Source organism: Pleurodeles waltl, chromosome 3_1 (genome assembly GCF_031143425.1).
Source record: "Pleurodeles waltl isolate 20211129_DDA chromosome 3_1, aPleWal1.hap1.20221129, whole genome shotgun sequence".
Taxonomy (NCBI): Eukaryota; Metazoa; Chordata; class Amphibia; order Caudata; family Salamandridae; genus Pleurodeles; species Pleurodeles waltl.
Window position 1 is genome coordinate 1,699,063,635 of NC_090440.1, and position 23,315 is coordinate 1,699,086,949.

Genomic DNA, 23,315 nt, shown 5'->3' on the forward strand with positions numbered 1-23,315 from the left:
TAATGCTGATCCTATTCAGAAAAGAGCTGGAGACTCACGTCTTTAAAGAAGATTGCATCACAATTTATTATCTGTCCATAACTCCACTTTTTCTCTTACAACGCGCCAATTTAACACTTGCTTTTGACTATGTATAGTGCTCTGTTGGCTTTAAGCCAGCTTCAAGCTTATACTTAATTAGTACAGCAGGACTGGGTCAATTATAGTCGCAAGCCAATGATCATAGCTATAGGCCTGATTGTTGTTTCAAGAAATGTTGTGTAAAAGGCAGTAGGTCTGACTTATTTATTGTAAAAAGCATAGGTTAATATCAATCCACTTAAGGGTGAATGCTTGCAGAGAAGGACTTTGAAACATGGAATTTCACAGATTACTTCAGTAGGCAAGGGTTTTGGCGTTGGTTACTCCCTGTGACAAACTGTGGATGTAGAAGATTTGCTCTGTGAGAATCCTTAGGAGAAATAGTGTTATTTTTGTATGCCTTTGTAACTTTATGACTTTCTGTCTGAGCGTTACCTTGGGGGAACACTCATAACAATAGGCCTGAGCTGATTATGGTGACAAGCTATATGCCTTGTTGGTTAAAGATTATGTTGGATACCATATGCCTTATCTGTTTATCATGAAAAGTTAAGACAAACGCAGTTGGTCTAGCTTATTTATTGCGAAAAGCGTTTGTTAAAGCCAGTAGGCCTTTAACAGTGGGTTGTTATCACATTCATATCAAAAGTTAATTTGTAGCATTTAATCTCACTGATTACTGTACTAGGCAAGGGTTTTGGTGTTGGCCACCTACTTTGCCAAACCCTTGGAGTAGAATTTCACTGGGATGATTCTTGTTAGGGCCAGCAAAGAGGGGTCATATATTGTTTTGCAAATATTTTTTCTCCATGTTTGCGATTTTGTAACAATGCCCGATGCTGCGAGTTTATGTGCACTTGAACAGGTTTGTATGGTTACAGTGTCAAACAAATGGTTAAGAGTATAGGCCTCTTTGGTTCATTATGAAACAATATGTCTAATACAGTATGCCTGACTTACTTATTGTGAAGAATATATGTTAAAGGCAAAATGCTATTAAGAATGGATTGTTATTACAGTGTGCTAAAGCCTGTAGGTGGGTATTTTATTACATGGAATCTCACAGATTACCTCAGAAGGCAAGCCACTGGGATAGAAATGCACTATGATTATCCTTATTAGGCTTCTTTACGACTGCTTTTATATAGTTTTGACCTTTGCAGTTTTTTACATATTTGTATTCATAATATAGAATTTGTGATGGTTGCCATGTGGGAAATCTTATGCACAACACAGTAGTTCAGAGTTGGTTATTTTGAGAAGCCAGTGTTGAAGGCTATAGGCATGTTTGCTATGCAAAGTTAAGGTAAAGGCACTAGGCCTGACACATTTATTACGAAAAGCATTTGTTAAAGAGTGGATTGTTCTTACTCTATTTAAAGCTTAAGGGAAGGTATTTTGTTACATGGAATCTCACAGGTTAACAAAGTAGGCAAAGGTTTTGGTGGTGTTTATCCTGTGGGTATAAAAGAGTAGCCTGGGCGAAACCTTGATAGACATTCTTAGGAACAATACAATTTTTCTTTCCCAACTGTAACTGTAGATAATTGTAATTTTATGACTGAATGTTGCCTTGCGGGAAATCCTACGCTCAGTATGGTAGGCCTCAGTTGGTCATGATTAGACGCCAAGAATAACAGCAATAGTCCTGATTTGTTCGCTGGGAAAGGTTATGCCAGATGGAATATGTCTGGTCTGTTTTTTTATGAAAAGTTATGACAGATGTAGTAGGTTTGGCTTATTTGCTGTGAAAAGTATTTGTTAAAAACAAAATGTAATTATTATCACACTATGTTACAGGCTGTAGACAGGTATTATGCTGCATGTAATCTCACAGAGTCCCACAGTAGGCAAGACTTTTCCTTTTTGGTCACCTACTCTGACAAAACGTGTGGGAGTTGAAGATTTTTAGAGTGATGATTCCTGTTAGGTCCTACACAGAAGAGTATAATTTTGTCAGTTGCAATTTTGTAAGTATTTGTAATTTTATAACAGAATACATAATGGTTGCCAGCTTATGAGCACTTCTGCAGTCCTTTGCTGCTTATAGTGTCAAGCCAATAGTAAAGCCTAAAGGCCTTACCGCTTAAATGTCAAAAGTTATGTCAGATTCCTTGGGTGCGAGAAATTTATAATGAAACACTATGCCAATGCAAGTAGGCATGGCTTACTGTGTAAAGAGTGTGTTAAATTCAACAGGCTTTCACATGTGGATTGTTATCATACTGTGCTAAAGAGTATAGAAAGGCATTTTGTTACACAGTAGCTTGCAGATTACTGTAGTAAGCAAGGGTGTTAGTACTGATTACCCACAGAAACCATGAGGACCTAATCTTTTCAGTATGGTAATCATTATTAAGTTCTAATAGAAAGAATTGTATATTATTTTGACAACTATTTTGCTCATGTTTGTAGTTTTATTATGGTCTATCTGATGATTGTTTTGTAGGAAAGTTTATGCCCAGCACAGTAGGTTAAAGCTGGTTATGGTGACAAGTAAAATATGGAGGTTATCAGCCTTGTTGTTTATTATGAAAAGTTATGATAAAGACAGTAGTCGTAACATATTGAGTGTTAAAAACATATGTTAAAGTCAATAAACTTTTGGGTGGATTCTAGTAATCTAATCAGCAGCCTGGACTACGGCAACACGCTCAATGTCAGAATCTCCAAACCACTCCTACACAGACTCCAGACCATTCAGAATGCAGCCACAAGACTCATACTCGACCTCCCATACCACATCCACATCACACCGCACCTTAGGAAGCTTCACTGGCTTCCCATTCACAAAAGCAGCCAATTCAATCTTCTCATGCACACATACAAAGCCTCACACACACACAGGACCACCGCTGCATACACTTTCGCCATCCCACCACACACCTACAATGCCTCACTCACGCACACTCCCTGCATCTGCAAACACAAACCTGGAGGTTGCTCATTCTCCTACATTGTACGCAAGACATAAAACAACCTCCCTCAACACATCAGAGCCTCCTCCTCACTTCCGGAGTTCCACAAGAAGCTGAAAATCTGGCTCTTTGTAAACCACACACCTACACACCTTGCCCAAGCTCCTGGAATCCCTCTCAGGTGATTACTGACCTATGCAAATCAACATAATATAACATATATTAAAGTCTACCGATATCCTGTTACACTGAATCTCACAGATTATTACAGTAGGCACGAGTTTTGGTGCTGGTAACCACCACTGACAAAACATGGTTATAGGCGATTTGCACTGTGACAATCCTTATTAGACCTGCTTAGAATAGACAGTATTTTGCTTTGCCAACTGCAATTTTGCTTATTTTTGTAATTTTGTGACTGTATTGATGATGGTTGCCTTTTGGGAAAGATTAGGTCTGAGTTGTTTATGGTCACAAGTCAACAATTAAAGCTATAGGTCGGATCGGTTTACTAGGGACAGGTATTTCATATGCTGTAGGTATGATCTGTTTATTATGAAAAGTTCCGACAGAGTCAATAGGCCAGATTTATTTTGAGTGGCCGTCCCCATTTTATGCTGAATTTTATTGCTGTTTTTTAGACTCTGTGCACTGGGGCACAGATGTCCAGTGCCCAGTGTATGTGTTCTGACTCGTATAACATGTAGAAATCTGGTAATCCCTGACTAACGTGATTTACTTTTCTATAAGGCCATAGTATATGCAGTGGAAATGCATACATAGAATACAAAGATATATGTTTACTGCAGACTGCAACACTTATTGTGCCATCTGCTAGTGTTACAAAGGAAAATATGGCTTCAGGTCTACCATTGTAGCCTGACTGATGCAATGTAAAACCTGCAGTGCAACCTGTTAAAATAATCTTTTTTATCAGGTAAAAACCTCCCTTTTAAATATTAGTGAATAACCACCATATACGCCTTGTTGCCGACCATGTACGGTGCACGGCATTTAAAATTGGGACATGCAAAAAGGAATATGTTACTTACACTGTAAGCATTTGTTCATGGCATGTAGTGCTGATATCTAGCGTTGGGCTGGGATGCGTGCAGCTTGCTTTTCTTCAAAGAAGTCTTTCGAGTCACAAGGTAGAGTGACTCCTCCTATGACTGTTAATGCACATGGGCATCAGTTCCCTTGTTAGACTGTTTTCCGCACATCAGGCGAGGATGAAAATGGAGGTTAGGAAAACAAAGATCACCATGCATAGAGAAGGAAAGAAAAGGCATCTTCAACAACCTGAAACTTTCAGGGAATCCAAAGTACTACATGCCATGAACAGATGCTTACAGGTTAAGCAACATATTATGTACATGGCGTGTGTAGCCGCAGATGCACATGCTCTGCAACAATTGTAAAGCAGTACTGCCGTAACCGGTGGCTAACTGGAGGATATTGAAAAAAGGTACGTAAGAGAGCCTGGCCAAACTTTGCTTGTTTGGTGTGGAAAGATATCCTCACAGTAGTGTTTGGCAAATGTGTGTGGAGTGGGCCAAGTAGCGGTTTCAAAAATATCAGCTATGGGGAGGCTACCATGTAAGGCCTTGGAAGTCCCCTTTTTTGCCAGTAGAATGAGGGCCCCAGTAGGATGGGCAGTTGCCTTTTGACTTTGGGGTAGTAAGTTTGAATGCATTTGATCAGCCATTTGGTTATGCCCGCTCTGGAGAGAGCGTGGCCCTTGTGTGGTTTAGTGCAGGGGACTAACAGTTTGTGTGTTTTGACAAATGGCTCCGAAAGGTAGCATTTTGAACTGAAAATGCTAACACTTGCCTAAACTGTAGCGAACAAAGGTAGCAGCGGTCAGCAGAGGTGATTGGGATGTGAAAATGGACATTCTTCAGGTCAGGAGCAATCATGAAGTTGCCTTGCTACAGCAGGAGGATGATGTCTTGTAGCATGACTATGTGGAAGTGCTTTGGCAGGACGTATGCGTTGAGAGGCCAGAGGTCAAGTATAGGAATCAGTATCCTGTCTTTTTTCAGGATACAGTGAGAAGTCCCCTTTGGCCTGGCTGAAGTGGAGGCATGACCTCTATCACCCCTCTGATGATGAGCACCTGTACCTTGACCTGAAGGAAGTACTGGTATTATCAGGAGAGGGTGCGTTTGCAGGGAGGGGTGTTTGGTGGGGCTACAGAGAGTTCTAAGCAGTAACCCTGTCTGATGATGAAAAGGACCCACTTGTCAGAGGTGATTATTTTCTACTGTGGGAGGAAACCATGCAGTCTTCCCCCAATAGGTATAGTATGGGTAGGGGGGGGAGGGAGGAGGGGTAATCAAACTGTGTCTCAATGAGGAAGTCCTCCTCTTCCTGAACACTGTGTAAGTCGACCTTACGGAATGTGGCAGCTGTGTGGATGTCCTCATTGTAAGATGTAATGCCATTAGGAGGGGAAGGATTGGCTGGGTAGAGATCTGGATTTGTGTCCTCTTGATAGACATTCTAGTTATCCCACTGGTCATCTTCTAGGCTCGGGTTCCTATAGGTTTTCGTACAGGTCTAGAGGGTACGAGGAGCTGGCCTCCCCCATAGAAAGAATATGGAGAACCCTCTGGCGAGGGATGCTGATGTGGTTCATGTTGTGGTGGTGGTGGAGGGAGAGGAGGCGGAGAAGAAGACACATGAAGATGTACTGGGCTAGTGCCCCTGTCCTGGTGTTTCTTCAGCCTAGGGGGAGGTGAACACTCCAATGCGAGTTCCTCCTCAAAGGCTAACTTTCTTTTGCGGAGAAGAGTGCCCTGCGCCTTAGTGGTGGCTTTGTGATGATACTCCCAGCCTGTGGGTGGATGGAAAGTCTCCTGTCAAGCTCCTCCTAGAGATGTTGGCGGATCGGCTGCTCCATTTCCTTAGACCCTGTGGACGATAGGGCTTTGGGTGCCTGTTGTCTCACCGTTGAGGGAGTCTTTGGGCTTATGGGTGCCGAAGAGGCTTTCGGCTCCAATGTTTCAGAGTTGAAGTGGGCTTCAAGGGCATGTCCTGTTACGGAGTCGAAGGAGCTGTCGGTACCGGGGAGTCTGGTACATATGCATCTGCTTCGGTGCAGTGGGCTTGCTTGGATTCGGCCCAAGGCATTCTGTCTGTGCTGACCATGGCCTGCAGGCAGTAGATGATTGCAACCCTGTTGCTGGGCTTTGGAGCTCCATGCTCGACCCCTGCTGGCAAAACACTCAGCCTGTGAATGGTGTCCTGGGTGAGGCAGGTGGGAGGACATATTACGGTTGAAGTTTTGCTGTGTTGATGTGCCTCCTGGACTTGATGTTCCTCTGTCTCCAACTCTGACGCTGAAGTGGAGGGCTGTTAACTCGAGGGCCAATGCTCTGGCTCCTCCTCCAAACCATGGTCTCCGAAGATATTAGGGGTGTCATTCTCCCAATGCTTCCTGGTGCATCAAGCGAGGCACGGAGCGTGTCTGCATCTCAAGGTCTTCTTCGAGCAGAACGCAAAACAGACTGAGCAGGTGGTCTTGTCGTGCTCCAGCATTGCAGACCTGGTGGTGGTCGGTCCAAGGGTATGTGTAGTGACACTAAGGGCAATATAAAAAGGGAGTCCTTTCCATCATGGAGTCAGCATTGCTGGAGAGGCGAACAGAGTACGAGGCCCCAGGCGGGGCACAGGCCTGAAACACGGTTGCTGATTCTGACGAAAGTCGAAATGAGGAGGAAACCAAAAGCAACTGATTGTGTGTGCCAATGGGAGTGGATGAAACTAAAGCGTCTAACGACGAACACCAAAATGCATCAACCTGGAGCCCATGGGATACACATCTGAACCCAATAGCTGAGGGAAACAATCTAACAATGCATCAGATGCCAATGTGTCTTACTAGTTATAGGAGGAGTCACTATACCTCATTACTTGAAAGACTTCTTTAAAGAAAAACATTCTCCAAGTCCTAACCCAACACTACATGGCAGGAATGTGCACAGCATGTGTATCCATAGCTACATATGTCATAAACATTAACGTTACAATGTCCCTACAATGACAAGGCCATAAAGGCTATTTTTACTGTGGCAGGCTCAAACCAGGAAATCGTGTAGGACAGACTGGACAAAGTGCCTATCCCAACGAACTGGCTATCCAGAAAGTGAAGCTTGGTGAACAATTGAAGGGATGCTTGACTTGATGGGCCAGCAAATTGATTGGAACTTCGACATCAGTGCAGTGGTAGCTGCTTTTGCTACGGTGGAATGAGCACACACATTCTATGGAGGTTGCTTCCGGGCTAGCCATGGCATTTCTTTATACAGAGAACAAACAAGTAGGAGATGGTACATTTTTGCACTGCTTTTTCTTTCTTTGCTCCAGAGAAGCCCACCAAGAGTTGATCATCCAGGTGATGATCTCTGTTCTGATCAAAGTAAAAACTAAATACCTTCTTGGGGTGAAGACAGTAAAGCAGCCCTTCCTCCTTAGTGGGGCGAAGAGGAGGTTAAAAAGTTGGTAAAGTAATGGATTGACCTACATGGAAAGGATTTATTGGCTTTGGCAGAAAGGTCACTTTTATATGGAGAACTAGCTTGCCTGGGAAGAAGGTTGTATACAGAGGAACCACAGACAATGCCTGGACCTCACTCACTCTCCTGGTTGATGTTATGGATTGAAAGGGGTGGGCATTAGGTATATGAATACCAAACTAAGATCCCACTGCAGCACCACAAATGGTGACTGAAGAAGGAAAACTGATCAGGCAAAAGTAAGAATGTCAAAAGGGGAAAAAGCCAGCATTTAACAGTTGCAACAGCAAGGCCTTGCTAGGCTAACAAAATACCCAGATAACTGGGCATTGCGTTGGAAGTGTTACGTAGAACACCAAGCAACAAAGTTTTCCCAGTGCCCGCCATGAATGGACTTTGTGGACAGGCAACTAGCTGGCAAAAAGACACCAGTCACTTCAGGAGGAAGATCGAAGGCCATTAAATGTCACTGCTCAATTTCCATGCATGGAAGTGTAGGATGTGCAGGCTTGGATGTAGCACCGGCCCTGCTGCTGCGACAGAAGTTTCTCCTGAAGAGGTAACCTGATTGGATAACGTGTTCATGTTCAGATGTTCTCTGTACCACTAGGATGACTTGGGCCCGGTCTCTCTTGATTTTCTTTGGCACTCTGTGCAGGAGGGGTAGTGGCAGAAAATTGTACAGGAGTGCCGAACTCCAGTGCTAGCAGATAGCATCTCCAAGAAAGGACTGATTTGGGAACTCCAACCCGCAAAAATTCTGACACTGTGTGTTCTATGTGGTAGTGAATAGATCAAGTGAGGATACACCCTACAGGTGGAGGATGCCCAGTACCGCTTCGAAGTGAAACTGCCATTTATAATCGGCTGGGCAAAGTTGGCTAAGTTCAACCGCCCTGGCATCTAAAGGCCCTGCCAAGTGATGAATAGTCAGGGAGATGCACTGAGTATTCAGCCACTTCCAGAGGTGTAAACCCTACTGGCACAGGAACCACAACCCCATACCACCCTGTTTGTTGCAGTAATACATGGCAGTCATGTTGTCTGTGAGAACCTGCACCTGTTCCCCCTTGATGCTCTGAAAAAATGCCTTCAGTCCCAAGTGAATCGCTCGCAACTCCTACAAACCGACGTGGAGCCAAGCCTCTGCCTGAGGCCAGAGCCCTCTGATCTCCACCTCACCTCAGCCAGATGACCTCCTCACCCCAGCAATGATGTATCCTTCACAACTGTTAGCGCTGGGTGGTTTAGGGAGAAGGGTCAGCCACCAGTCCAACTGTGGTCCAGTAGCCACCACCACAGGCCTTTTTCAGTCTCCTTTGACATCTGAATGGAATTTGAAAGGTTGATTTTGTGCTGAGACCACTGAGACTTCAGATCCCACTGCAGAGCCCTCATGTGCCACCTAGCGTGGTCCGTAAGCAGGGGCAGGTGGTCAGGAGGCTCAGAAGTCTGAAAGCTAGCCTCACTGAGATTCAGGCTAAAGACAAACATTGGAATCATACACAGAATGTCCAGGACTCCTTAAGGCTGAAGAATATCTAGGAACAGCATGGAGTCCAGGATGGCTTTAATGAAAGGGAGACTCTGCAAATAAGTCAGGTGTGATTTCTGCACGTTGATGGAAAAACCTAATAGCCTCCACAGACTGGTCTTAGTCTGGAGGTGGTTTATGACTGTTTCGGGCAAGTCCGTCTTTAGAAGTCAGTCATAGAGGTATGGGAAGAATGGTAATCTTGTTCTCTTCAGATGAGCTACAACCACCAACATCATTTCGGTAAATACCTGGGGCGCACTAGTCAGGCCGAAGGGGTGTACAGAGAACTGAAATTGCTTGAGGCCCACCTGAAACTGTTGATACTTGGGGTCCGAAGCCTCAGCAGAGGAAGCAGGTGATGTACCTAAGATGTTTTCATATGGCATCTTCAATCCGGGCATCTGTTGTGGCATAGCTATGTTTGGGATGGGGCAGACTCAGGAAGAGACCAGCTCTGTGGCCTGGAGGTGCCTGGTCAGTCCCGCAAATCCAAACGGTGGGATCGGCAAGATGGAAGTTATGTTTCATCTTTTTGTGTTTTTGTGCAACCCCTTGAACCTTACCGAGCCACATGACTTCAAGGACGATTTTATGGGAGCTACCCCGAGAGTGGGACAGTAACAAGTCCACACCCGTGAATGTCAATTTCCTGAGTTCTGCAACTGCAAACTTGGCTTTGTGTTCTCGGATTGCCTTTTTATTCATCTTATTGCAGCAGTCACACTGTGTTGTGGTTGGTGCCAAGGCACCAAAGACAATCATAATGGGTGGCAATAACCAACATCTGTCGATTACAGGACCTTTATGGTTTGAACCCTGTTATTTTAGGGGGAAAGTATATTGCACACTAGTGCAAAACGTTTTGAGGGAAATCTTCGTTAGATAGCCAGGTTCAGGAAATGCATTGGTAGGCCCTGAAAGAAAGGACCGAAGTCAGCTTGCGCAGATGGTGCTCCTATAGTGGCTCTGATCCAGAACTGACAGACCCGACACAGAGCAGCAAAATGCCACCTGTTGTCCCACACGATAATTGTATCAACGTTTCTGGATCCAGTCTAATGTCTAGGGGAAATTCCCAAGGTGAGGAAACTGCAGTTAGAAGTCCCTATCAGAAGTCAGATCTTTAATAAATATTAAGGATAAGTAACTTTTAAAAAGTCACCTTTTCAGTTGCCTGAAGTTCCTGAAGGCTAATGTGCATTATGTCTGCAGCTACTCTCAGCTTGTACTTGGCGTGAATAAGGTGTAAATGAGGTGTGGATTGCCTCCCAGGAGCAAACAACAAGCTGACCTAAATGGGCAGAGATGACTCACCTGAACTGCAAAGAATATTCAGAGTGGGGGCTCTGTCGATCCTGTTGACAGCAGCCGGTCAAATCCTGCTTGACAGGCCATTGAGCAAGTGTAACACTTTGGGTGCACTTAAAAGGGAGAGAACAAGATGCAAAGACAATTCTTTTGTATCTTAGTCCAGTTACTGAAGGACCCTGCTTTTGTGCTACCAGACAGCTTCCACTAGGTTTATTGCCTGCTTCAAGTGTTAGATGCGGGAGGACACTAGGATCATCAGAGTACACTCCCCGCACACAGCCCCAGCTGTTAGATCCCAAGTTTAGAGTGGCCAAAGACTTAGCTCATCTTGGACGTATTTGCAGTAGGGCAAACAGGAACTAGTGTAAGGTAGTGTAAGTAGGTCAGAACAGGGGACCTTTTACTCTATTGGTCAGAGAGGAACTAAGAATGTCCTATGGTGTCCCCAGGCACAGGCAAGTGAACCCTACAAAGCTGGACCCTCACCCAACCTTCCTCAGAACACGACTGGACTTGCAAAAGGATATTAGGCTGACAGAACCTGCCATAATTGTCATTTATGACCTGTGAGACGGACCTGAGAAGGTTGCACCCCCTTGCGTTTGAAATCCAAGGACAAAAAAGATCTCTAAGGATCATAAGGTTGATCCACTGTGTGGCTTCAGGAAAGGAACATAAAAAAGTTAACGAGGATAGTCCTGTGAAGAATTGCGGCTTAGTGGCAACTGGAAATTGACAGGACTTTGCTGCTGGTCTCTATCCGGCACCTGAGAGTCTCTAAGTGCTCCCCACTGAGGTCCTGTGTTTTTTAGGCACCAAAATAAGTTTGGGAACTTTTTCAAAACTTGTGCTCCAGAACTCAATCAGACTCACCGCAAAAAGTATTAGATCGCCAGTTGTATGGCATTGGATTGATTTTCAGGTTTGTCCAACACAGAGAAGAGGTTTTCCTCAGAAAAATGACAGTCCCTTTTCAGTATTAGAATTTTATAAGCTTCTCTACTCCATGGACCTAGTGGGGCCAATCTACATGGTGTATTCAACCCATGTTCCATCACAATTGGTTTCAAATAGTGCCTCAGTGCTGGTCTACTGCAGCCATTGACTAACACTGACACAATGCTCTTTTTTCCAATTACATTTAAAAATCTGTATCTTCAGTTCCCCTATTGGATTTGTTTCATTTTATTATCATTTTGCTAACTATATTTTTTTTAATTCGAAAGGGGCAGTGACAGTATTGTGTTTTTGACTTACTTTCTTTTTCTTCTTTTTCTTCTAATGTTTTTTTTAAAGAGGGTAGTATAGCTCCCCATACAGTTCTAACCGGACGCTGCTTTCTTCTAATTTCTTCTGCAGCGCGCTGCATCCTGCAAGGTCACTTCCTCTATACCAGGTGACCATTTTGAAATGCTTTTCTGCATACTTTATCACTGACTTACCATTCCAAAATTTATCATTCGAAGATGGCCAATAATGCTGGAACAATAATACTGGAAACCAGACATCTACTGCTATGTTTCATTTCGTTATTGCAAGGATATGTCTGCTGTGGTTAGCCAATAGCATGTTTTCCTTTTTCCTATGTATATTCTTTAATTTATCTAACATGTGTTGTTAAGTTTGCATATTTTATTGGGGTTGTGTCAGACACAGAATGCAAGAAAAAGTCAGTGGATGGACAGATGGATGAATAAGTTCCTCGGTACGGCTCGAGGATGTGCCGCTCAGCCGAGGAGAAGGGTCACAGTTCTACTTAAGAATGTGTCGCTGAGCATAGGATGCATCAGTTCTCCTGAGAAAACACTCCAGGCACATTTCCAAGTGTTCAGGACTGGAATGGCACCAGTTGGCAGGGCAGACTCACAGATGGTCCAGGTGCAGAAGTAAGGTGGCGGGAAGTCTGTGGCTGAGACTTCAGATCATGAGACCAGCTGCTAGCTCTTGGAGTCCCTCTGGGTTCAAGTGATGCAGGTCCAGCCCTTCTCATCCAGGAAGGGGAACAGCAGGCAGCAGGGCAGCACAGCAAGGCAGGAGTCAAGAAAAGCAGCAGTCCAGCAGATTGGCAGTCCTTCAGCAGCAAAGCAGTCCTACTTCCTGGCAGAGTATCCACAGGCCCAGAAGTGTACTGTAATGGTGGTGTCACAAATCCAATATTTATACACAGTTGGGCCTTTGAAGTGCACAGAGGTCTTACCTTTCCTGTCTTGGCTCCAGACTCACTACACGGGGACATGTAGTGGGGACAGGACACAGCCTATTGAGGTGTAAGTGAGGCTGTGCCTAGCTTCCCCATCCCATCCTCCCAGAATGGCCCAACAAGTCACACTTCAGCTCCCACTGTGTGTGGCTGTCTAGGGGAATACACAAATCGCAGCTGTCACCCACCCCAGACAAGTTATAGGAGACAGACAGCAGGCACCAAATGGCTAAAGCAAGAACATGGTAACTTTCTAAAAGTGGCATTTTCAGAATTGCAATTTAAAATCCAACTTCACTGTACGTTGTACTTTTAAATTTTTAATCAAGAGACACCAAACGAACGAGTTACTTACCTTCGGTAACGACTTTTCTGGTGGATACATTAGCTACCTGTGGATTCCACACCTAATGAATACTCCCATGGCGCCAGCATTCGACGGAAATCTTCTTCCTAGTCTCTGCACGTCGACGAGGACGTCACTCTAGCCCACGCGACGCTGTCTGACGTCATACAGGCAATAAGAGGTCCTCGACGACGTGCCGACGTCAGTACCAACATTTTTTACGTGCATGAGAACAACCACCCAATGCAATGAAAGAGCAAGGCAACATCCCATAACCTTGTAAAATACACAATATTGCAATGAATAGCTGTAAATTTAATATAACGAACAAATATATGCAAATCATGTATGTACACAAAGATATATATATATATATATATATATACAGATAATATACACACGTATCCATATATACAACGTCTATTGCAACCTTGAAGACCAAGAGGAGCGCACTCAAGGATTACTTGGTAAGACCAGAAAGGCAACGGGGAGGCGGGTGGGACCGTGAGGAATCCACAGGTAGCTAATGTATCCACCAGAAAAGTCGTTACCGAAGGTAAGTAACTCGTTCTTCTGATGGATACAACTACCTGTGGATTCCTCACCTAATGAATAGAGTCCCAAAGCAGTACCACGTCCGGTGGCGGGTGCCTAAATGCTCAAACCAAGAAATCCTGCAGTACTGACCGTGCAAAATGGCCGTCCCTTCTGACCTCAGAGTCCAAACAGTAATGTTTCGCAAAAGTGTGAAGGGACGACCAAGTTGCGGCCTTGCAGATGTCAACCACAGGAACACCCCTGGCCAAGGCCGAAGTGGCCGACTTAGCTCTGGTGGAATGAGCTCTAATGCCCTCAGGAGGGTCCTTTTTGCCAAAGAGTAACAGATTTTAATGCAAAGAACCACCCACCTGGAGAGTGTTCTCTTGTGGACTGCCTTTCCTCTCCTCTTGCCCACGTACCCGATGAACAGCTGATCCTCCAGCCTGAAATCCTTTGTTCTATCAATAAAGAAGCTCAACGCCCTCTTTGGGTCCAGACGGTGCAGTCTTTCTTCCTCTTTAGAAGGATGAGGCGGAGGATAGAACGTGGACAAAGTAATTGTCTGAGCCAAATGGAAGGGTGAAACAACCTTCGGGAGGAAAGCAGCCTTGGTCCTCAACACCACCTTATCCCCATAAAAAGTTGTATAAGGGGGCTTTACCGATAAGGCCTGCAACTCACTCACTCTCCTTGCAGATGTTATCGCTACCAGGAAAACTGTTTTTATAACCAAATACCTTAAGGGGCAAGAATGCATAGGCTCAAAAGGGGACCCCATAAGGAAAGTCAGGACCAAGGACAAATCCCATTGCGGCATAACGAATGGTTTTGGAGGATATTTATTTAGAAGACCTTTCAAGAATCTGATAACAATAGGGGATTTAAATAACGATGGTTGGTCTGGAAGACAAATGAAGGCTGACAAGGCCGACAAATAACCCTTAATGGTAGCCACTGCACAACCTTTCTGCGCTAGAGAGAGAGCAAAAGACAAAACGACCGATAGATGAGCATGTAAGGGATCAATCTGCCTCTCTCCACACCACGCAACAAATTTAGACCACCTATTAGCATAGATAGATTTAGTGGAGTGTTGCCTGGCCGCTAATATAACATCCACTACATCAGGCGGGAGAGAGAAGGAACTCAGGTTGCCCCGTTCAATCTCCAGGCATGTAGGTGCAGACTCTGGAGGTTGGGGTGTAAAACCTGCCCCTGCGACTGCGAGAGGAGGTCTGCCCTGAAAGGGAGACGGAGCGGAGGGCACATTGAGAGTTGGAGAAGGTCGGAGTACCACACCCTCCTTGGCCAATCCGGAGCTATTAAGATGACTAGCGCCCGGTCTTGGCGAATCTTTCTCAATACTCGAGGAATCAAGGGTATGGGAGGAAACGCTTAAAGCAACTGGCCGCACCAGGTTATTTGAAACGCGTCCCCTAACGCTCCCTGCATCGGATACTGGAGGCTGCAGAATAACGGACAATGCGCGTTCTCCCGAGTGGCAAACAGATCTATCCGAGGAAACCCCCACATCTGGAAGATTAAACGGACTTGATCTGGATGGAGACGCCACTCGTGGTCGGCCGAGAATTGGCGACTGAGACTGTCCGCACGTACATTCAAGACCCCGGCCAGATGATTTGCTACCAAGCAAATTTGATGGTCCTTTGCCCAAGACCATAGTCGAAGAGCTTCTCTGCAGAGAAGGTACGACCCTACTCCTCCCTGTTTGTTTATGTACCACATCGTGGTAGTATTGTCCGTCAGGACCTGTACCGACTGACCACGAAGGGAAGGGAGGAAGGCCTTGAGAGCCAGACGTACAGCCCGTAACTCTAACAGATTGATATGAAACATCTGCTCCTCTGGAGACCAAAGGCCTTTGATCTCCAGATCCCCCAGATGAGCTCCCCACCCTAGAGTGGAAGCATCCGTTATGACCGTGGCCACTGGTGGCGACTGCGCGAACGGCTTTCCTTGTGAAAGATTGTTTCTCGCAATCCACCACTTCAAGTCCACAGCAGCATCTCTGGAGATCTTGACAGCACCTTCTAGATCTCCTTTGTGTTGAGACCACTGCCTTCGGAGGCACCACTGAAGAGCCCTCATGTGCCAGCGAGCATGCGTGACCAACAGAATGCAGGAGGCAAACAGACCGAGCAGACGAAGGACCTTGAGGACTGGAACTACCGCTCCATTTCGAAACATTGGAACCAATTCCTGAATATCTTGAATCCGCTGAGGCGGAGGAAAGGCTCGACTCAATGTTGTATCCAGTACTGCCCCTATGAACAGGAGGCGCTGAGAGGGCTCCAGGTGAGATTTGGGCTCGTTCACCGAAAAACCCAGGTCGAACAACAACTGAGTCGTTGACTGCAGATGATGCGACACAAGCTCCGGCGACTTGGCTTTGATCAACCAGTCGTCCAAGTAAGGGAATACTGCTATCCCCTTCCTTCTGAGCTCTGCCGCAACCACCGACATCACCTTCGTGAAGACTCGAGGTGCTGAAGTAAGACCAAACGGAAGGACTGCAAACTGATAGTGCTGCGATCCCACCATAAACCGGAGATACTTCCTGTGTGACTTGAGTATCGGGATATGAAAGTAAGCATCCTGCAAGTCGACAGACACCATCCAATCTTCCTTGTTCAACGCCCAAAGCACCTGAGCTAGGGTCAGCATCTTGAACTTTTCCTGTTTGAGGAACCAATTCAAGATCCTCAGGTCCAGGATTGGTCTCAACCGACCATCCTTCTTGGGAATCAGGAAATACCTTGAGTAACAACCTCGACCCCTTTCCTGCTCTGGGACCAACTCTACCGCGCCCTTTGAAAGGAGGACTTGTAGCTCCTGTTCTAGCAACAGGAGGTGTTCTTCTGAACAATAAGATGGGCGGGGCGGGATGAGGGGCGGGAACTCCCGAAAGGGAAGGGTGTAGCCTTTTCCCACAATACTGAGAACCCAAGTGTCCGTTGTAATAGTCTTCCACTTGCGGAGAAAATGCTGTAATCTTCCCCCTACAGGAGAGGAGTGAGTGGGAAATGGTGGAAGCCTAAGGCTGCTTTCCCTGCTGCACCCCTCCAGAGGACGAGGAAGAGGCAGAGTGCTGCTGAGAGACTCCTCTGGTGCGGGCCCTCCCTCTCCCTCTAAAAGATCTATAGGGATGGGAAGAGGCAGGTTGCTGGAATCTCCCCCGAAAGGAAGAGGAGGAAGAGCCACGCCCAAATCCCAGAAACCTCCTGAAAATCCTGGAAGAGGCAGAGGAAGAAGGAGCTTGGAGTCCTAGCGATTTGGCTGTGGCCCTGCTCTCCTTAAAACGTTCCAAGGCCGAATCTGCCTTGGCGCCAAACAGCTTGTCCCCATCAAAAGGGAGATCCAATAGGGTTGACTGCACATCTGCAGAAAACCCCGAATTACGGAGCCAGGCCTGTCTCCTTGCCACCACAGTCGTGCCCATTGCTCTGGCCACCGAGTCGGTCGTATCCAGCCCAGCCTGAATAATCTGGGTCGCAGCAGCCTGGGCATCTGAAACAACATCCAAAAGACCCTGGGGAAGCTCCGTAAATGATGAGGAAATGTCCTCCATAAGAGCATGAACATATCTCCCCAGGATACAAGTTGCGTTGGTGGCCTTCAATGCCAGACTGCAGGACGAAAAGATTTTCTTGGACTGCGCATCCAGTTTCTTCGAGTCTCTGTCCCCAGGCACCGTCGGGAAAGAACCAGGCGCTGATTTGGATGAACAGGAGGCCTGCACCACCAAGCTCTCCGGTGTAGGGTGCCTAGAAAGAAAGCCAGATACCTCCTGGCTACGGCTCTATGAACCGCTGGGGAAGATACTGGTCTCTTCCACACCTCTAGCACCGGATCCAGCAAAGCGTCATTAAAGGGCAATAGAGGCTCTGCCGCAGCTGAGGCCGGATGAAGCACCTCTGTCAGATGGTTCTGTTTTGTCTCTGCCACCGGCAAAGGCAGGTCCAGAAAACTAGCTGCCTTCCGTACCACTGCGTGAAAGGAAGCAGCCTCCTCCGTGTATTCCCCTGGAGACGAAAGATCCCACTCAGGGGAAGTGTCCAGCCCACTGGCTGTATCTAGACCATGCAGTCCATCAACCGAGTCCTCTAGTTCTCCTTCTTCCAGGACTCGTTGGTACTCCTGCTCCTCTAATAAACGGAGAGCACTTCTCCTCGAATGAAGCCTCTGCTCGATACGCGGAGTCGACAATGCCTCCGCCGAAGCCGAAGATCGGCGCCGATCTTCAGAAGCCACCGACGCCGCGTCCGGCGCCACAGGTAACTTCGGCGCCGATGAAAGAGCACTCGGAGCGGATGAACCCACCGGAGTCACAGGACGAAATCCCGACGTCGACGGGATGGAAATCTCCGGGGCCAATCCCTCCGAAGCCACCGGAGCGGCCACCGGCGCCGACACCGGCGCCGAGCCCACATTCCCAAAAGGGAGAAAGGGCATAAAGGGTGCCGGCCGTAGAGGCGCAGGATCACCCAATGAAAAGGCCAAAGGGCCAGCCGGAGCACCCCCTGGAGCCATCTGTTGGAAGATGGTATACATCGCATTTAGGAATGCGGTACTATCGGCTCCAGGGGTGGGAAAAGCCGGATACTGGGGTGCCTGTATCGAAGGCGACCCCGACGCCGGCCTCGACATCTGCGACGCAGGGGACAACACCAGAGGCTGCACCACTTCAATCACCGACACCTGTCCAGGTGAAGTCGGTGACGCCGGAGAGGGCAACGGCGTCGATGGATGCGGCGTGACCGTGGGACTGACCTCCCAAGTCCTCCGGCGCCGATCCGAAGACCTGGAACGAGTCTCCTTGCTCGAATGGCGCCGTGATTCTCTACGGCGCCGGGAGTCTCGATGACGCCGATGCCTTGGCGAAGAAGACTTCTTATGATGTTTTTCTTTCTTCGACTTCGCCATAAACAACTTCGCCTCACGTTCCTTGAGGGCCTTTGGATTCATGTGCTGACATGAATCGCAAGTCGAGACGTCGTGGTCGGAGCTTAAACACCAAAGACAGTCGGAGTGAGGATCCGTAACTGACATCTTGCCCCCACACTCACGACAAGGCTTAAAACCCGACTTTCTCTGCGACATTATTACTGCAGCGAAGGACTACGAAGCAAAAAATACACTGTAACCACGAAAGTAACAGTTGCTCCCTCGAAGATAACCGTTTCGAATGCACGGAAAAAAGGGAACTGACGTCGGCACGTCGTCGAGGACCTCTTATTGCCTGTATGACGTCAGACGGCGTCGCGTGGGCTAGAGTGACGTCCTCGTCGACGTGCAGAGACTAGGAAGAAGATTTCCGTCGAATGCTGGCGCCATGGGAGTATTCATTAGGTGAGGAATCCACAGGTAGTTGTATCCATCAGAAACTTGCAAATTGTGAATTACACTTATAAGATGTGAAAAGGTAATTCCAATGTTATCCTATGGGACAAATAGGCCTCGAAAAACAATTTTAGGAGTCTTTCACTATCAGATCATGTAAAACTTAAAAGTACATGCCCACCCTTTAAATACTTTACACCCTGCCGCCTGGGTTGCGCAAAGCCTCACTTAGGGGTGACATATGTATAACAAGCATTTGCAATGCAACGGGTCTCGCATTTTAAAATGCAGCGTGATTGCACTGAAATTGAAAACGGAAAAACCGAGCGTGATCGCGCTATTTAAACCCCAGTGCAATCGCACTGCGTGGAAAATAAAAAGATAAAGTAGTTCGGAAACCATGCTGAAAACATCGAGCCTCGAATGGTTTCAGTAGTTTATCGCTGCTGTGCAGGTGGGCTAAACACCGGAAAAGGCATGACGTATGCATGCCTTTGTCAAATGAAAACAAGCAGATTTTAAAAGGCAAGCCCGTGAACCAATGAAAGTGACTGACGTGACATAGGCGTGGTTAGAAGCCCAAAGAGAGATTACAGCATGGGACGGAGCACTTTGCGCTCGCCCATAAAAAGGTACGTTTTGGCTTGGCAAAAGGGTTATTTTGCCAGGTTGACATAGCAGTGTAAAACTGCATGGACGGGCCTTCCAATAGCAGGCCTGAGACATGGTTAAGCAGCCACTTAAGTGGGTGGCACAAAAAGTGCTGTAGGCCCACTAGTACCATTTAATTTACAGGCCCTGGGTAAACATAGAACCACTTTACTAGGGTCTTATAAGTAGTGAATATGCAAATTGTCAATAAGCCAATATCTTCATGCTTAGGAGCGTGAGCACTGGTAAAGTACACAGAGTCATACTACAAGCAAAAACCAGGTCAGAAAATTGGAGGAGGTAAGCAAAATGTTGGGGGGGGGGGAGAGAACACCCTAAGGCTGCCAAGTCCAACAGTCATGGAGTGGTGCAGAGTGTGGTAGAGTGGAGTGGAGGGGCGTAGGGAGGAGTGGAGTACAGTGTTGTGGATTAGAAAAAAGTGGAGTAGAGGGGAGTACAGTGGAGGGGTGCAGATTAGAGGGATGTAGAGTGGAGGGGGCATAAAATGGAACAGAGTGAAGTGGAGTATCACAAAGTGGAGTAGAGTGGCCTGAAGTAGAGTGTGAAAGAGTGCAGTGGGGTAGAGTGGGGTGAGGTAGCGTGGGCGGGAGTAGAGTGGAGGGGGGTAGAGTGTCAGAGTGGAGAAGGATGACATAGATTGGAGAAGAGTGGCATAGAGTGGAGAAGAGTGTCATGGAGTGGTGTGGCGCAGAGCAGAGTGGCATATAGGGGAGTAGAGTGTCACAGAGTAGAGATGAGTGGAGTATGCATGGTGGGGTAGCGCACTGCCATTACAGAAACACATCTTCAATAAAAATGACCATTACATTTCCAGGCATACAGTTTAACTGATAAAACTACACAGTGCACAAACGATAATGTGTGTAAACGGCATCAGTTAGTTTATTTATTTGTTTTGATCATATTAAAATATTTGTTTCCACCATACTTCAGAATTACAAGAAAAGTATATTCTGACATATTTGCACAATTCATTCATATTTAAATCTGGTTGTGTGCTAGAAAAAAATAGCATTGTACAGACTTCCTCAAGCAAACCCAAAGTACCCAGCATGATTGTCACACAAATCATCTCACTTTGAAGTCAATTAAAGAAAAGTAAATAGCAAGCTCCCTTGGGAGGCAGAACCTGACATCTGATCTCTGTCTCTGAATGCACAGCAAACATGACAAGATAAGAACAAAATTTAAAGGCATGTGTCCATAAAGTGAGCACTCGTGGAAGAATACAGAAAACAGGCTGTGCTCCAGCTCCACAGGAGGGACAAAGACATACTGGACAGCCTAAAACAAAGCCAGCAACCACAAAGCAAGCAAATGTGAGCTACAAACTACATGATTGTCACAGAAATCCTCTCACTCTGAAGTCAAAGAAAGAAAAGTAAACACCAAGTTCCCTCGGAAGACAAAGCCTGACATTTGACAGGTCTTTGAATGCACAGCAAACTTGTCAAGATAAGAACAAAATGTAAAGGGTTGTTTACCGAAACGGGAACTTCTGGAAGAACACAGTAAACAGGCTATGCGCAACAAGAGGGACAAATAGATAGTGGACGGAGTAAAACGCATAAGGCCAGCAAATAGAAAGCAAGCAAATGTGAGTTGCAAACCACAAAGCCAATGGTAAGCAATGGGTGGAATGCATTCCCAAGGAAGCTTTCAAAATATCCCCAAGAAGTCTTTGCAAACCAGATGGCTGCACTGTCTAGTAGGCTTTGACGTAAAAAGTAGCAGAAGCAAGCATGTTAAGCTCTATGTCCTCCCAGATCAAATGATTCATTGTTTAAGCGTAGCTGTTTATCCACTATACATGTTTATCCACTATGCATATTCTAAAACTACTCACCATGTCTGCTGTGACCTGGATCCTGACCTGCTGGCCTTCAGTTTTGGACTTGCAGAAGTTCTGAATCTGGAACCACCGGTTGTCATAGCCAGGGACAGTAGAGTTCTTCCCTTCTATATTGACAAAGCTAGGAATAAAATACCAATTGCTGTGGTGAGCCATCTGTGGCACAGAACAAAACACAGTGAAATGCAGATGTAGGAAAGATGTAAAAAAAGGATGAAGAACTCACCTTCTATTACAGCTGTAAAGTGCCATTTGAATTGATCTGATTGGCATTTACATGCCTTCATCAAATTGCCCGATATGAAATTATTTATTTTAATCCCAGTAACAGTGAAATCTACTAATACTGCATGCATATGGGCTAAGATCTAGTATGAAGCAATGCCACACAAATCATCAGGGAAAAAACTGAATGACAGCACACAGGGAATGTTGACTGAACAATGTTGTATACATTGGAAACTGTAAAATTTGCAAAATGAATAATTCTACACCTCTAAATTATTTTTCTATGACTTAGGCAGACCAAGTACAATCGCATACCTGAAGTGATAACACCACCACTTTCCACACTATAAAACTGGGAACAAAATTTCAAATTACAAGAGTAATGGGCTTTCATTTTCTTTCCAGGAAAGGCATTACAGAGTTTTCTTCTATGGGACTAGGATAGTAACAATTTATAGTTTAAAGAGTTATTCTGAGACACAGCATGCACAGCATGTATCATGGAGAAAGGAAATGCTGTATTAATGAAGTTTTATTCTCATTCTGTCGAGAGGAGAATTCAACAGGAGAAATTCAATCTTGGCAATAAAAACTCTCTTTATTAACAAACACAGGGGCCAATATTTATTTCTTCAGATGGTCCTTTGTTCTGCCAGGAGGAACAGAGTAAATTACTCTGTCCACCTGATGGAGAGACCGCCCTCCAAATTTATAAATGACCGCCAAGCTCGCAGTCATGCATAAAGCACTGGCAGGAACCACCGTCACAGCAGTTCCTGGGACTGCATATCACTATTTGGTGCAGGGTTGCGTCAGCATGACATAACCCTGCATCAAACAGTTTTCATTTTTTTTATTTTGAGAAAGAAAATTCCAAAAAAGGATTTTCTTTTTCAAAATAAAAATAATGCTCCCCTCGCCACAAGAGTGATCTGCCACTGCAGGGGAGTATTATTTACATTTAACTGTCGATCACCACCCGGGTTTACCTAGTTTTTTTTATCTATGTATTGAAGTTTTCCAATTATACAATACAACTGCATATCAAGAGACAGGTGACACAGCATACATAAGAGTACATGATGGAATACAATCGCTACAAAACAGTATGGTATTCATGTAATGTCAAAAATAAGGTGAAATTACAATGGCGAGTGTACTCCAGTATATTCATTCAAGAAGAAAATTACTAGAGCTTAGCTCAATACTAGGACATAAGAAAGGCGGAGAACTTGTGGGAACTTAGCAGGCAATAAGAACAGGTTAACACATTTCGATAAACATTGAACAATAAAAAAAACCATACAAGTCATTGTAACAGACCCCATGTCTGAGTCACCTGCCACCGTCCCCTTCCCCTAACTGCCATCCCCAGTAGATGCCCTGTGAAATTTGTACCCCTAGTGACCACAGCGAGAATGAGCATGAGGGGTGTCATAATGAGTGCGGTAAACAGCCTCAGTCTATGGTTCCTGTCTGTGCTTCCGGTGCCACTGCTATTGTGGCAGGGGTACTGCCCACAGTGGGTGAGTGAATAGACTGACTGTAAGTCGAGTAAATAGTGTCCCAATAAGTAGAAATGGGGTACATTTGCAGCCCAAGTGTGTCTTCTCTGTGCAGGGCTCCACTTTCTGCTTGAGCATGGAGCGCATCCAGGCGGTGACCGGTGGTCGCTCCGGAGATTTCCATTTACTGGTAATAAGGTGTTTAGCCACTATAAATCCCAGGTCTAGGAAGCAGGTGGTCACC

At 45.9% G+C, this 23,315-nt stretch overlaps 1 protein-coding gene across 2 annotated transcripts in view; it reads right to left on the reverse strand.

Moving 5' to 3' along the window:
• USP40 (ubiquitin specific peptidase 40) overlaps nucleotides 1-23,315 on the reverse strand; it is a 570,914-nt gene that overhangs the window by 262,775 nt on the left and 284,824 nt on the right. For both annotated transcript variants that reach the window (XM_069225530.1, XM_069225531.1), the window contains one exon: nucleotides 21,333-21,459. In XM_069225530.1, the coding sequence (XP_069081631.1) occupies nucleotides 21,333-21,459 (127 nt within the window). The remainder of the gene's footprint in view (nucleotides 1-21,332; nucleotides 21,460-23,315) is intronic.